At 43.0% G+C, this 17,097-nt stretch overlaps 1 protein-coding gene across 15 annotated transcripts in view; it reads right to left on the minus strand.

The window, feature by feature from the left end:
- KIF1B (kinesin family member 1B) overlaps nt 1-17,097 on the minus strand; it is a gene marked incomplete at its 3' end in the record, with an annotated part of 308,482 nt that overhangs the window by 39,233 nt on the left and 252,152 nt on the right. For all 15 annotated transcript variants that reach the window (XM_082274494.1, XM_082274493.1, XM_082274505.1 and 12 more), the window contains 4 exons: nt 3,855-3,973; nt 3,650-3,735; nt 829-958; nt 212-374 (listed from right to left, as the gene is read on the minus strand). In XM_082274494.1, coding sequence (XP_082130620.1) covers nt 212-374; nt 829-958; nt 3,650-3,735; nt 3,855-3,973 — 498 coding nt within the window. The remainder of the gene's footprint in view (nt 1-211; nt 375-828; nt 959-3,649; nt 3,736-3,854; nt 3,974-17,097) is intronic.

The raw sequence follows: 17,097 nt of genomic DNA on the forward strand, positions 1-17,097 counted from the left end.
GATAAACAAGACCTGGCTTGCAACTGGCATTCCATTTCATCCCAAAGCAGTTCAGTTTGGTTGAGTGGAGGCCACTCAAGTTCCTCCACACCAAGCTAGTCAAACTATGTCTTTATAAAGCTGATGTGGTGCCCACATACTTGGGCTAGAAAGTGTATTCTGCGTAAGCCTCACTCATGCCTTGGACTATCTGCAGTACACAATGACTCACTTGAACTGACAGAAGATATCGGCATATTCTGGTGGAATGCCACTGGCTTGCAGGACGGTGACACGGAAGGTGAAGACACTGCCAATCTTCAGGTGTTCCCCTACATCTTCAGAGAACCCTTCCATAATCATTTTCCCATCTAAGAGGCTGCCTGATTTCATGTCTATGGACAAGAGGAAGGTGATCAGACAAAAGAGTAAAATACAGGACAGAGGCTGGACATAAAAGCACAGCAATAAAAAGATCTACCAGCCAACTTGCAGGTTTTACAAGACAATGTTTCTTTGTTGCATGACTATAAACTGTGTCAGGCAAAGCATGCGTGTGTCATATAAGTCAGTGGTCCTCAACTCCGGTCCTTGGGGCCCACTAACAGGCCAGGTTTGCAAGATAACTAAATTACATCACAGGTGATCTCATTTGCTTCTCAGTGATTGCAGTATTCTAGTCTGCATTTCTCCAAGGTAATACTTAAAATCTGGCCTGTTAGTGGGCCCCGAGGACCGGAGTTGAGGACCACTGATATAAGTCACCACAGGCTGTGCTAGACAATGTTTGTACGTTACACGACTTACTGTAGTCTATGCTAGACAACGCTTATGTATCACATGACTCACCCATTTCGGCCAGACGGTTCACCTCCTCCATAGGAGTGTTTATTTCCGAATTCTGGCCTTGCCCTTCCACGATGCGCAGTTCTTCCAGTGACAGCCCCGAGCGGGTGAGGACTGTGGATGTCATGTCGTTCTGCAAACAGAAAAACAAAAGCCATTCTTCAATGGTATGTCCCCATTGATTTTTTCAAATGGAGCATATAAATTTATTCAAGGAAATACAGGTTACTTAACCACTTCCATACCACCGGCCCTCAATAGATGTCCTTAGATTTGAATGGAGATATTTGAATGACGGGTGCAGCTACAGGCATTATTCAGATATCTTTTTTTTCTGCCGGCAATTCCCTGCACCATAAAAACAATCATCGAGGCAGTTCAGCCGCTTGATTGTTTTTTCAGGTGGCAGGAGATTAAGTTAAACCCATTCTCCCCCCCTCTCTGGTGTGGTGTTTCTACCAGCTCACCTATGCCATCAGCAAGCTGGAGAAGGAATCTGGCAGTTGCAGAAATTTACCATAGAGCTGACTGAGGATCAGATGGTCCCACGGTCATCTCTATGACTCTCGGAGGCCAGGCGTGACGTCATGTGTAAACACTGCCATGTGTTCAGCCAGAAAGCCTGAGATCGTTTTTTTTTTTTTTAAAAGCGTCCCCGCCTCTGCACGCATACATAGGATGCATCCGCATTTGTAAACGACGTTCAAACCACACGTGAGGTATTGTCATGAATGTTAGAGTGAGAGCAATAATTCCTCTGTAACTCTAAACTGGTAACCTGTAAAAAAATTTTAAAGCATCGCCTATGAGGATTTTTAAGTACCGAAGTTAGGCACCATTTCACGAGTGTATGTGATTTTAAAGCATGACGATTACTCGGGGTAACATCATCTTTCACATTATAGAAAAAAGTTGGGCTAACTTTACGGTTTTTATTTATTTTTTTTTAATTCATGAAAATGTTTTGTTTTTTTTTTAATCAGTTTGAAAGTTGCTGATCAAATACTGTGTGACATAAAAAATGTCCATAACCGCCATTTTATTCCCTAGGGTTTCTGCAAAAAAAATTATATATATATTATAATTTATATATATATATATATATATATATATATATAATGTTTAGGGGTTCTGAGTAATTTTCTAGCAAAAAATTATGATTTTTACATGTAAGAGAGAAGTGCTGGAATTCACCCGGTATGGAAGTGGTTAATAATGTAATTCAGTTAAAATGATGATTCCCTTTTGTGAAGAAAAAACAATACTCTTTAACTCACTTATATACATCAGGAGATTATTTTTTTAACTTAGTATACTACTTTAAGTAGTATTTTTCATCAAGCTCATCATAAACATGGTGTTAGATTGGAGGTATACATCTGTTCGATGGTTTATTGGAGCCAAATAACAAAGATAACGTGGGATCATAAATCATCTTTTGTACCAAACCCCTTCTTCTCCCACTTTTTCTCTTTTCGAGAATATAAATAACCCCAACACACACATTTGTTTTTGTTTTTTTCAGAAGAAAGTTTTATTTGAGCACATTCAAGCATACATGTTCCATTAACACTCACAAAAGAATGCAAAGTTGTAACGTGCAAAAAAAAAAAAAAGAAAGAGAAGAAAGAAAACAAATAAGCAATGACAGCGCTTCCAACTCCATAGAGCTCACTAAAGAGAGTATACAACCCCACCTAGTGGCTGAAAACAGAAATTAGTGCCAATAGAGCAATCAACAGCAGTCTACTCCATCTACAGATCTATAATCAGGTCCACTGGGGACAAGCCTGGTGCAGCAAGCCAACCTCCCCAAACCCCTTTCAAATTTAGTGGCATCCACGGTGCTGGAAAATAACCTTTTCATATCTTAACAGCTTCCTGACCGCTCGCCGCACATTTACTCCTGCATGAACCGACGTAGCCCTACATCAGTTGCGTGCGTGCTGCCGGCGGCGCGCTCCCGCCCCTACTAGGAAGCGGAGATGCCGATCCATGGGGCCACGATTGCTGCCGGCCACCCGCGATCGCTCCCCGCTCAGAGAGAAGGGCGGTCAGCTGTTGTAAACACAGCTGACCGTTATTCTCTCTGAAATGATCACAGAGCTCCTGTGATCCTTCTATATAGGAACACAGTTCTCTGTGGTCATTTCACAAGCCCCACCCCCATTCAGTTAGAAAACACCCCCTAGCCCCCCCCCCCCCCCAGTGCCTGCAAAAAATGTGTCCCTGGGCACATGCTACCCTAAGCGTTAGTACCACTCAGTGCACCGTCCAGTGGCAGCAGCTTTCAGCCTCGGCAGCAACTTTCAGCCTCAGGAGAGGGGCTGGACAGCACATCCATGCCTTCTGCACACACAAAAATGCTGGGATCTCATGCACAGGGGCTAGACGCCCAGTGTGAATGAGGCCTATAGGGTAATTGCATATTGGTAGCTCAGGATTTCAGGAACTGTGTGTCCAGAAGTGGGAGGACATCTAAAAAGCCAGTAATCACAACATGTTCTTGGCGACAATCTATATAACTATATCAAGTTTATGAATGGGAAGAAACTCACCACTGCTTAAATACTCAGAGCCTCTAGCATGACCAATGGAAATCAGAGCTAGGTAAATTACAGCTCTCCATCCAGGTATGACTAGCAAATGGCAGACCTGTAACACATTGCAGATCCTCACCTGCTTTTCTCTACAGATACTGAAAAAGCTAATTTACATACTTCCATAAAGTAAAGAAGTGAGAGGTTGAAGGGTGTGTTTGAACACTATATACGTACTTGCAATAAATAATAGAATAAATAAGAAAACCTACTGTGATTCTTACCTTATTGAAGTAATCATTGTCAAAGGAGATCTTAGCGGTCCCTGACTGTCGTATTCCAGAACCGTAATCTGGAGCTTCCTCGTCACCTATAGAGGAGAAACAACGTGGCCCAATTACAGCAATTACAACAACCTGGCAGGACATCTATTCTGTCCTCATAAAACTTTTTTGCTTAGAGACAGAAAAGAAAGAAAATATCACTAACCTGCAATTGCTTGTACTGCAACACGCAAGAAACCGCGTACATCCCCCTTCTCACTCACTATGGCCACCCGGTGGACCAAAGGAACCGGGAAGAGCAGGTTACTGAGATAAACAAATGCTCTGAAAAAGAGACCAAAAGGATTTGCTGTCACATAGGAAAGGAAAAAAGAGCGGATGTCCCCAGATAATCTACTGATCTCATCAACTCTTTTAGATCTCATTTATCAATAGCTGGGAGAAGAAGAACCGGTTATGTTGTCGCAGAAGCTGAACATATGTCCGTTGTCGCAGAAGCTGAACATATGTCCGTTGTCGCAGAAGCTGAACATATGTCCTATCCTCACCCCATACATACATTCCGAAATAATAAAAAAAAAAAAGAGGGGGGGGGGGGCTTGGACAGATTTCACCACCAGTTCTTCTTTCAGATGCTTTGATAAATAAGACCCAGTGAATATCCATGCGTCTATTCACAAAGATGTTATATGTGGTGTGGTATTTATAGACAACAATGTATCTTATGTAATACAAATGTGATGCCATTAATAAAACATCCTGATCACATGACCGCCCCAAACACATCTATTCAGCTTTCAGGGGTTAGAGGTAACAAAATAAATAGAAAGCACAAACCAGCTAGCTAAAAATAGGTAACAAATGAAACGGAAAACTCAACAAAATGCATAAAATAAGGATTAATAAGCCATATAGCAGCATTACAAACATGAAAAGGAATACAAAATGATTAATAAACTGCTAAAAAACAAAACAAAAAGAGATGAGAACCAAAGATTACAACACTACTGGGTTCCCAGCCTCATGTCAGATGCTTATTGGAATAAGGGGTGTCCAGAAATCCCGGGCTTTGTGGCTAAAACTGTTCTTGTTGGCCAAGGCACCCATCCTATATTTCTAGTGCATAATATGAAAATAAAACAGGGAACATATTTTGTCACCTGGCATTGTAAGAGCTGATGTTAAACAAGTCTGATCACAGGAAATACTAAAAGAAACAGAAGAGGGTGCCAACTAAGTGCAGTATATCCATATAATTTATTAAAATCATACAAATGGCAACCTACATGATAAACAGTAATAGCGCTTCTATTTCCTTTTATCATGTGGGCTGCCATTTGTGTGTTTTTACTAAACTATATGGATATGCTGACCTTAATTGGCGCCCTCTGCTGTTTCTTTTAGTATTTCCCACAGAGGCTGTTTCATTCTCATTGAGGAGCTGTCACTATTTCTTATGGAAACTATATAGACTTTTATGGACTTCAATGCTGTTAAATATTTCAGCATGTTTTTACCCTTGAACCTTTATAGTATTGATCGACCTATATAGTTTTTTTTACCGCCGATACCGATATTTTGGTCATCGGATATCGGTATCGGCCGATATTTTCGGACATTAAAAATTATTAAAATTTTTTTAATGTCTACAGGTACTGTGGTGGAGGGATCTGGGGGTCTAAAAGACCCCAAGCCCCTCCTCTGCACTTAAAAGCATTTGAAACGCCAAGTTTGTCTGTTTTGAATGCTGTACGTTTATGGAATTTGGCGCTGCAAGCACCCGGAAGTGATGTCATGTCATGACATCACTTCCGGGTACTCGGCTGCACAGAGTTCAAAGAAATGGAGACCCGGTCAGACGGCATCGGTGAAGGTAGGATGCCCCGGGTCTCCCGGTGGTACAGGAGACCCGGTCCCCTCCCGCTCCTTGGAATGACAGCCAAGCGGCTTCGCAGCCGCATTGGTTGTCATTACAAGACAGCCGACCGTCGGCTATGGACATTGGTACCGGGATGATGCCTCTAGCTGCAGACATCACTCCGCTACAAGCACTTTCCCGAAATATCGGCAATATCAGTAAATCAAAAGACCGATTCTGATATATCGGGCAAAGTGCATATTGGCCCTCGATATATCGGCTTTGCCAATAATAAGCTCCCACGCGCATGCGCGGGAGTGATGTCATCGCGCCTCCGGCCATTTAGATGGCCGGAGGACGTGAACCAGGAAGCAGGACGGCCGAACATGTTGCCCATTTCCCCGGTGAGCTGGCGGCACTGCGGGGGCTTCATTCTAAGGTATTTCATAATGAGCTAGTATGCGATGCACACTAGCTCATTATGCCTTTGTCTTTCAGGTTTTTTTTTTCCTGAGGTTTACAACCTCTTTAATATTCCTGATATGTGCCTGCTGTACCATGTACTTATATGAGAAAGTTTCCTGTTCTCTTTGTATTGCTTTCTGTATGTGATATCCCTGGTGTTCCTGCTAGTTCCCTTGCTTTTCTAATAAAATCTAACCCCACTATGCAGGAGAGCACACCGTGACCAGTTCTCTAGGTATACTGGGAAATCAGTGTGCTCTCTTTCATTGATCAGACTTGTCCTGATACGCCCCCATTGCACAACCAGTCACTGGGAAGATCAGTGTACCGCTGCTTCTTCTTCTCCCCATAGCTCTTATGCAGCTGAGAACAGAGGGAATGTGATTAATTATAAAAAAGTGAAAAGGGTATTTTCAATATCTATACAAAAATGTTTTGCCTTTCATTTCTATTTTAAACTGAATGGTTTGTTTTTTACAAGGTGATTGTTTACAATCACTTTTAGACCTCATGCACACTGGGTGTCCCTGTGTATCGGCCTCGGCATTCATATACAGCAGCCTGTAAAACACTTAAGCTGGATAAACACTATCCAACTTTTGTGGTTAGATTTCCTTCAGATTTACCTTTTCTATGTAGTGCAAGGGCCTGCCAGATTGCATACAAATTGAAAGTGTTTAGGTTTGACCTCATATTATATGGTTTTGGTAAATCTAAAGGAAAAAATCTTCAGAAAATCTTATAGTGTGTATGGCCCATTAGGCTCCTTTCACACGGGGTGGTGCGCCACACGGAGTCCGTTCTGCTCAGCAGGTGATCGATCCGCCGATCCCCGCTGAGCAGGCGGATGACAACTCCGTCTCCGCTCTGTGTGCAGAGACGGAGCTGTCAGATCCCCGCTCACCTCTATGGGGAGATCGGATGAGAATGGACCGCCTGTCCGTTCTCATCTGATCCTATCTGATCTGAGCCTCTAAACTGATGGAAAATAGGGTTTCCATCTGTCTGGATTTCACGTACAGGATCGGATAGCAGCGGGTGTCAGAGGAGATGTCTTCACTGACATCCGCCGCTCCATAGGGCTGCATGGAGCATCCGATCCGGTCTGTCTGAAAAACTGACAGGCGGATCGGAAAGCCCGAGTGAAAGGGGCCTTACAGCTGCTATGGCTGGACAGGGCACAGAGTGGTACTAACATTTAGGGCAATATGTGCCAAGGGACGAATGCTTGAACGCAGGTTTCTTGCATCCGCAGCAGCTGTCAGCAGAGGTGGGGGACTTGAGTCACATGACTTGACTTAAGTCACCAGTTTGAGGACTTGAGACTTGCTTGACTAAAATTAATAAAACACTCGACTTGACTTTGACTTGAGACATATCACTCGAAATGACTTTACTTTTTTAAGTTATTAAATATTTGCATTTTCTCAAGATGTGTTAAAGCAAAATGAATGCGCCTGTTATGTTTCTGACACCACAGTAACTTAAAAAACCTCAGTGTGTTCTGATTTCTAGGACACTGGCTTTTTAGCAATGGAAATACTTAACATGTTTTTAGTGACTGTGGTGTTGAAACATGACCGGATGAAGGATTTTGAGCTGTTTGGGCATTCAAAGTGTTTCTTTAATATGCCAAGAAAAAAATCACTAAGCAGTTTTGTTAATGTTGAAAATAAAACAAAACCTTTCCTGACCACTGACTTTTAGCTGGTTTAAAAGGTGAAATTTGGGGTAGATCAGTATTTTGACTTGATTTGTGACTTGACCAAAATAAATGACTTGACTTGACTTCTAGCAGGGACTCGACTTGACTTGCTTGCTTTTCGCCACAGTAACTTGGGACTTGCTTGAGACTTGAAGGTTAAGACTTGCTTGTGATTTGCACATGTGTGACTTACTCCCATGTCTGCTGACAGCCCCTCACAGAGTTTTACAGGCTGCTGGCAGCGCAGCTTGATGGTGCCTCTGTGCCTTCCAGGCGCACCTAAACACGGGATTCCGATGCACCAGGGCTAAACTCTCAGTTCCCCTTTGTAAACTAAAAATTGGTTTCCAAATGATGGTGCAGTGTTGACAAAGTTAGCTTTGTTTAAATTGTATTTCTGTAGAAGAGTAATTTCCACAAAGCTTGGCCAAAAATATTGAGTGCATCCGGAAAGTATTCACAGCGTTTCACTTATTCCACATTTTGTTATGTTACAGTCTTATTCCAAAATAGATTAAATTCATTATTCTCCTCAAAACTCTAAAAACAATACTCCATAATGACAACATGAAAGAAGTTTGTTTGATATCTTTGCAAATTTATTGAAAATGAAAAACGAAAAAAATCACATGTACATAAGTATTCACACCCTTTGCCATGACACTCAAAATTTAGCTCAGGTGCATTCTGTTTCCACTAATCATCCTTGAGATGTTTCCACAACTTGATTGGAGTCCACCTGTGGTAAATTCAGTTGATTGGACTTGATTTGGAAAGGCAAACACCTGTTTATATAAGGTCCCACAGTTAGTAGTGCATGTCAGAGCACAAAGCCATGAAGTCCAAGGAATTGTCTGCAGGCCTGAGACAGGATTGTATGGAGGCACAGATCTGGGAAGGGTAAAGAAACATTTCTGCAGCATTGAAGGTCCCAATGAGCACAGTGGCCTCCATCATCTGTAAATGGAAGAAGTTTGGAACCACCAGGACTCTTCCTAGAGTGGGCCGCCCGGCCAAACTGAGCGATCGGGGGAGAAGGGCCTTAGTCAGGGAGGTGACCAAGAACCTGATGGTCACTTTGACAGAGCTCCAGCATTTCTCTGTGGAGAGAGGAGAACCTTCCAGAAGAACAACCATGTCTGCAGCACTCCACCAATCAGGCCTGTATGGTAGAGTGGCCAGACTGAAGCCACTCCTCAGTAAAAGGCACATGACAGCCCGCCTAAAGTTTGCCAAAAGTTAAACTGAATAACTCTCAGACCATGAGAAACAAAATTCCCTGGACTGATGAAACGAAGATTGAACTCTTTGGCCTGAATGGCAAGCATCATGTCTGGAGGAAACCAGGCACCGCTCATCACCTGGCGGTCATGGTGGTGGCAACATCATGCTGTGGAGATGTTTTTCAGCAGCAGGAACTGGGAGACAAGTCAGGATCGAGGGAAAGATGAATGTAGCAATGTACAGCGCAATGTACAGAGACATCCTTGATGAAAACCTGCTCCACAGCGCTCTGGACCTCAGACTGGGGCAAAGGTTCATCTTTCAACAGGACAATGACCCTAAGCACACAGCCAAGATAACAAAAGAGTGGATATGGGACAACTCTGTGAATGTCCTTGAGTGGCCCAGCCAGAGCCCAGACTTGAACCACATTGAACATCTCTGGATAGATCTGAAAATGGCTGTGCACCGATCCAACCTGATGGAGCTTGAGAGGTCCTGCAAAGAGGAATGGGAGAAACTGTCCAAAAAAATAGGTGTGCCAAGCTTGTAGGTTCATACTCAAAAAGACTTGAGGCTGTAATTGGTGCCAAAGGTGCTTCAACAAAGTATTGGGCAAAGGCTGTGATATTTATGTACATGGGATTTTCTGCATTTTTTAATTTTAATACATTTGCAAAGATTTCCAACTTTTTTGACGTTGTCATTATGGGGGATTGTTTATAGAATTTTGAGGACAATAATGCATTTAATCCATTTTGGAATAAGGCTGTAACATAACAAAATGTGGTAAAAGTGAAGTGCTGTGAATACTTTTCGGATGCACTGTAGCCTGGTCAAAAAAAAATAAAAAATTAAGCATTGCTGTGTAGAGAGAGGGGGGGTTATGTGCGGATGCTTAGTGATATGCTTGCACTTACTCTATTCTTGTTCCTGTAATGATGGGTGTGCACCATAAATTCTAGCTTAAATGCAGGATGATGCAGATCTACAGGTATGAAATGTAATCATAGCTCAGTATGTCTACACTGCACCATGATTTGTAAAATACTGGGGCCCCTTGAATGCACTGTACATTTTGTTAAAGGGTTAGGTCCACACCTGTGTGGGCCGCCATTTGCGTTGGCACGAGAGCCCATTCATTTAAATGGGCTGCCGTGCCCTGGGACACGTGGGAAAGGAGTCCTTGCACTATTTTTGAAATCGCAGCCTGCACAGGAATCAAGGTTCCCAGTAGGATTGCCAGTGCAGGCAGCGTGCCATTAGGATTACTGGCACCGGCCCGCAGGTCCCGCATTTCTCTGTGTGGGTGGTTGCGGTATTTGTGCTGCATCGGCACCACCCCCTCAGATGTGAACCTAGGCTAAAGGTGTACCAACCCAAAAAATATAAAAAAAAATAAAAATTGTAAAAATATATATATATATATTTTTTAATAATTTCAAAAAAATTTAATTTTGTAAATCAGGGAGCCCAGTCAAGTAGGCTGTACGGGGCCCAGTGATTTCTAACGGCAGCCCTGACTATGTCCCTTGTGATGTGATCATTCTTCAATAAAGATTTTGGATGCTATTCGATGATCCGTGGTGTGCTGGCAAATGTGTGCACTTAATTTATAAGCCCAAAGTCGCATGACAAGTCGCACAAGGGTGAATGGAGTTTTAAAAAAAAAACTAAGACAAATGTTTTTTTTTTTTGGCATGGTTATTTATGCCATGAAGAATGATTTTACCACAATTAGCTACTGGTAAGACAGCTGAACATCTGTGATGGCCTTTCATAAAGTTCCCAAATAGTGAAGGCTTACTAACTAATGAAGGTTGAACTTTTGAGAACATGGAATCCACTGACAAAATGGCCACACTTAGGACAACAGCTAGTAAGAAAGCATGGATTTTAATCTCTGGAATACCCCTCATTCATAGCCAGGGACTAGAGGACAGGGAATAAAATTAGCTGCAAGGTTGGTGAGGTGATGGCAAACCAAAATTAAAAGAAATTAAAATTAATTCAACATAAAAAAAACAACATATGTTTTGTATACTGTTAAAATGAAAATTAAAACCATGAGCAAAAACTGGGTCAGGGGTGCATCACACTCTGCCGCTTTACTGACTCCCCAACATGCGACAAGGCTGGAAGAACAAGCTCTCGTTTTACCCACCTGAGAAGCACATATATAGAATCTGCCTTGTTATAAATAAAGCTAAAAAATGTTTGTGAATATTGAAAAAATTTATCCAGAACATTAAACGTTTACATTTTAATATTTAGAAATAATGCACACGCTATTTATGAAATAGGTTTTTAAAAATATATTGTGAGTATGGTTTTTATTTTGTCGTGTGTCCTTACCAAAAACCACCATTATTATTATCAAACAAAATCTCGAGCTGTAAAAACATCTAAGCTTTATAAGAGAAGCCATTACATTACGGCAGAGCAGGCTTTCTCAAACAGGGTTCCTCCGGACGTTGCTCGGGGTTCCCTGAGAAATTAACAATAACAGATCTCCCACATACAATGACTACCAATGTGAGGGGGCAATTTCCCACTGACATTTATTGTAAGCAGTCACTACTACAGTAATTACCAATGTAAGGGGGCATTTCTCCACTAATGTAAGGGGGCATTTCTTCACTGACCACCAATGTAAGGGGGCATTTCTTCACTGACCACCAATGTAAGGGGGCATTTCTTCACTGACCACTAATGTAAGTGGTAATTTCTCTAATGAATACCAATGTAAGGGGGTTTTACTCTAGTGACCACCAAAGTAAGGAGGGAATTTCTCCACTGATCACCAATATAATCAGGCACTTATCCACTGACCAACAATGTAATGAGGCAATTTTCCACTAACCGCCAATGTAAGGGGGAATTTCTTCACTGATCACAAATGCAAGGGGTCATTTCTCCACCTATCATCAGTGTAAGGGGCATTTCTCCACTGGACACCAATGTAAGGGGTAATTTCTCCACTGATTACCAATGTAAGGGGGTATCACTCCAGTGATCACCAATGTAAGGGGGCATTTCTCCACTGATCACCAATGTAAGAGGGCATTTCTCCATTAATGAACAATGTAATGATGCAATTCTCCACTAACCGCCAATGTAAGGGGAATTTCTTCACTGATCACCAATGCAAGGGGGCATTTCTCCTCTAATCACCAGTGTAAGGGGCATTTCTCCACTGAACACCTATGTAAGGAGGGATTTCTCTACTGATCACCAGACTAGGAGGGCATTTTTCTACTGACCACCAATGTAAGGGGGTATTTCCCCACTGACCACCAATGTAAGAAGGTATTTCCCCACTGACCACCAATGTAAGAAGGTATTTCCCCACTGACCACCAATGTAAGAAGGTATTTCCCCACTGACCACCAATGTAAGAAGGTATTTCCCCACTGACCACCAATGTAAGGGGGCATTTTCATCTTTGATCAGCAATGTAAAGAGGCATGTCTCCTCTGATCAGCAATGTCATGAAGAATTTCTCCACTGGTCACCTACAACATAAGGAATTTCTCCACTAATCACCAACATAGGGGGCACCTGTGATGAAGTCGGAAGTGACGAAACACGTCAGACCATGGTTACTTGGCGACCCAGACGCCGGGATGTGCAGCTGGCATAAAACGGTGGTGAGCTAAGGATTCGGTTTCAACAATAACATATGTGATCCATATTGTGTAATGCCTACTTTGTTTTAAAACAATGTGAGCAGCTCTTTTATACATTTTTTTAAATAAAGTTAGGATTGGTTGGTTACTATGCCATTGGAAATTTTCTTTTTTGTTTCCACATGATAATTGATTCACCATATTGTGGAGAGTAAGTGCTCTGATATATGTCTTGGAATTGTTTAACAAACAAGCGAGTGCGCCAACCATGAGAATGAAAGGCAACAACAGCTGGTGAGTTTGTCATCCACTGGGAGTGGGATCACTTATTGCACCCGAAATGGTGGTTTAAATGTAGTATTTGGAATAAGGAAGAGATTCACGAAATCCCAAATATATAGAACTTTCACCAATCCTTAAGTGCCGGTTCACACTGATGCGGCTGCGGCGATCGCATTTAATGTCGGAGGGCACTGCTCCTTCATTACATGCGATCGGCTGTGCGGTGCGAGTTTAGCCATACACTTTGTATGGCTAAATTCGCACCGCACCCGCAGCAAAGACGCACAGGACCCTTTTTTGCAGCCGCATCAGGATCGGATCGCACAGCGGTTCACACTTGTGCGATCCGATCCTGTGCGAACTGCAAGATCGCACTGCGATATGCGATCAAACTGGGGGTGTCGTTAAGATTACATTGACACCCCCAGCGTATCGCATATGGCAGTGTGAACTGCCAGGGGTGCGTTTGCGATGCGGGAACAGGCTGCGAATTTGCAGCCTTCCCGCATCGCATAAGTGTGAACCAGCACTAACAGGGACAGCAGCACTGGGTGTTTTTTTTTTTCATGGACTGATGTTTATATTTATGGACTTTTTTTTTTATATAAATATTGTTTCTTTTTTTGTATATACAGTATCTCACAAAAAAAAGTACATCCCTCACATTTTTGTAAATATTTTATTATATCTTTTTATGTGACAACACTAAGGCTACATTCACACCTGAGCGTAGCGTTTTTTACCGCGATTTTTACCGCGATTTACAGGCGTTTTTTGTGCAGGAGTTTTTATATTGAATAGAAACATATGGAAAACGCCTGTAATCTGCCCAAAAAGAAGCTCATGTACTTTTTTGAGCGTTAGGCGTTTTGCTTACAGCGTCAAAACGCTCAGATGTGAACAGGGGCCATTGAAATGAATAGGATTTGTCTTGTTGGGCGTTTTGAGAGCTGATCCTAGAGCAGAAAAACTCCCACATGCGAACGGAGCCTGAAGAAATTACACTTTGCTACACTGTAAAGTAGTGAGTGTACAGCTTGTATAACAGTGTAAATTTGCTGTCCCCTCAAAATAACTCAACACACAACCAAAGTGAAAATGTCCAAATTGGGCTCAAAGTGTCAATATTTTGTGTGGCCACAATTATTTTCCAGCACTGCCTTAACCCTCTTAGGCATGGAGTTCCCCAGAGCTTCACAGGTTGCCACTGGAGTCCTCTTCCACTCCTCCATGATGACATGTTTGAGGATGCCTCACAGATGCTCAATAGGGTTTAGGTCTGGAGACATGCTTGGCCAGTCCATCATCTTTACCCTCAGCTTCTTTAGCAAGGTAGTGGTCATCTTGGAGGTGTGTTTGGGGTCGTTATCATGTTGGAATACTGCCCTGCGTCCCAGTCCCTGAAGAGAGGGGATCATGCTGTGCTTTAGTAGGTCACAATAAATTTTGGCATTTATAGTCCCTCAATGAACTGTAGCTTCCCAGTGCCAGCAGCACTCATGCAGCCCCAGACCATGACACTCCCACCATCATGCTTGACTGTAGGCAAGACACACTTGTCTTTGTACTCCTCACTTGGTTGCCGCCACACACGCTTGACACCATCTGAACCAAATACGTTTATCTTGGTCTCATCAGACCACAGGACATGGTTCCAGTAATCCATGTCCTTAGTCTGCTTGTCTTCAGCAAACTGTTTGCGGGCTTTCTTGTGCATCATCCTTAGAAGAGGCTTCCTTATGGGACGACAGCCATGCAGACCAATTTGATGCAGTGTGCGGCGTATGGTCTGAGCACTGACAGGCTGGCCCCCCCACCCCTTCAACCTCTGCAGCAATGCTGGCAGCACTCATACGTCTATTTCCCAAAGACAACCTCCTGATAGGACGCTGAGCATGTGCTTCTTTGATTAACCATGGCGAGGCCTGTTCTGAGTGGAACCTGTCCTGGTAAACCGCTGTATGGTCTTGGCCACCGTGCTGTAGCTCAGTTTCAGGGTCTTGGCAATTTTCTTATAGCCTAGGCCATCTTTATGTAGAACAATTCTTTTTTCCAGATCCTCAGAGAGTCCTTTGCCATGAGGTGCCATGTTGAACTTCCAGTGACCAGTATGAGAGTGAGAGCGAACACCAAATTTAACACACCTGCTCCCCATTCACACCGGAGACCTTGTAACACTAACGAGTCACATGACACCGGGGAGGGAAAATTGCTAATTGGGCCCAATTTGGACATTTTCACTTAGGGGTGTACTCACTTTTGTTGCCAGCAGTTTAGACATTAATGGCTGTGTGTTGAGTTATTTTGAGGGGACAGCAAATTTACACTGTTATACAAGCTGTACACTCACTACTTTACATTGTAGCAAAGTGTCATTTCTTCAGTGTTGTCACATGAAAAGAATAAAATATTTACATAAATGTGAGGGGTGTACTCACTTTTGTGAGATACTGTAAATATTGTTTCTTTGTGATATTCACAGCACTACTTTTAAAGTGATACAATGTTACTTTATTTTTGGTATGTGATGTTATTAATTCTGTTATTTAAAACTTTCTACTGCTTACTTTTTAAGGGAAAACTAGACCTTAAAATAACTTCAAAGGTTCGTCCAGGGAAAAAAGGTTGAAAAAAGCTGCAATAGAGGAACAGACTTGAGGTTAAGGGTAACCAGTTCCATTTAGACAACTAAAGCATTTACAAGAAGCGAACATTTTTTATGTTAAACTGAAATTTTATTAGAATGCAGCTTGTGTGGGTTCATTGGGAAGTGGGGATGTCACCAAACCGGTTGCCTTTGTATCAGTGGAGTTTACAAAGGCACCAGATAAACTAACCAAGCACCTGTGATTCGGCCATGGCAGTATGGTTTGGGAAGCTTTTGCAGGCACGTGCACCTTCAGGTACCTACAATTCATACTGCAGTAGTTTGTTCTCATTCTCCTCACTGACACTCAGAGTCACTCTAACGATAAGATACAACAGACCTCAATAAGCAACATATATATGCCCCAACCATACTGCACTGGCAGACTGAATGGAAGCCATCCAAGCTCCCCACCACACTGCACTGGGATACTGAATGGAAGCCATCCAAGCTCCTCACCATACTTCACTGGGAAACTGAATGGAAGCCATCCAAGCTCCTCACCATACTTCACTGGGAAACTGAATGGAAGCCATCCAAGCTTCCCACTATACTGCACTGGCAGACTGAATGTAAACCATCCAAGCTCCCAACCATACTGCACTGGGAGACTGAATGGAAGCCATCCAAACTCCCCACCATACTGCACTGGGAGACTGAATGGAAGCCATCCAAACTCCGCACCATACTGCACTGGGATACTAAATGGAAGCCGTCCAAGCTCCCCACCATACTTCACTGGAAGACTGAATGGAAGCCATCCAAGCTCCCCACCATACTGCACTGGGAGACTAAATGGAAGCCATCCAAGCTCCCAACCATACTGCACTGGGAGACTGAATGGAAGCCATCCAAGCTTCCCACTATACTGCACTGGCAGACTGAATGGAAACCATCCAAGCTCCCAACCATACTGCACTGGGAGACTGAATGGAAGCCATCCAAACTCCCCACCATACAGCACTGGGAGACTGAATGGAAGCCATCCAAACTCCGCACCATACTGCACTGGGATACTAAATGGAAGCCGTCCAAGCTCCCCACCCCTCTTCACTGGAAGACTGAATGGAAGCCATCCAAGCTCCCCACCATACTGCACTGGGAGACTAAATGGAAGCCATCAAATCTCCCCACCATACTGCACTGGGAGACTGAATGGAAGCCATCCAAGCTCCCCACCATACTGCACTGGGAGACTAAATGGAAGCCACCCAAGCTCCCCACCATACTGCACTGGGAGACTAAATGGAAGCCCTGATAGAATGTTGTGGGCAACACAGTTTTCCCGACATATGAATTCAATAAACAAGGCCAAGTGTTCGTTCTGATAAGGAAAACAAGATATGGCCAACAGGCTGCCCATCACATTCAGAACCAAAAGGGAAGTACAGCAGGTGGGACAAGCTGAACTTTTACAGGAAAAGTATATGCACAGGACTTCAGTTGCATCTATTTATGGTTTACGGATTATATAGACATGCAGTTTTCACTAAAGGTCACCTCTGTGTATATATTTTAAATGAACAGTCAGAAGTGCTCAGATTCGTGAATTTTAATGAAAGGTGGGTATGACCTATGTTGTTGCATTAGAGAAAAGATGTACCAGGACACATGTGGCCTGTAAAATCTTGTATCCTT

This window comes from Pelophylax lessonae (genome assembly GCF_965119305.1).
Source record: "Pelophylax lessonae genome assembly, chromosome: 12".
NCBI lineage: Eukaryota > Metazoa > Chordata > Amphibia > Anura > Ranidae > Pelophylax > Pelophylax lessonae.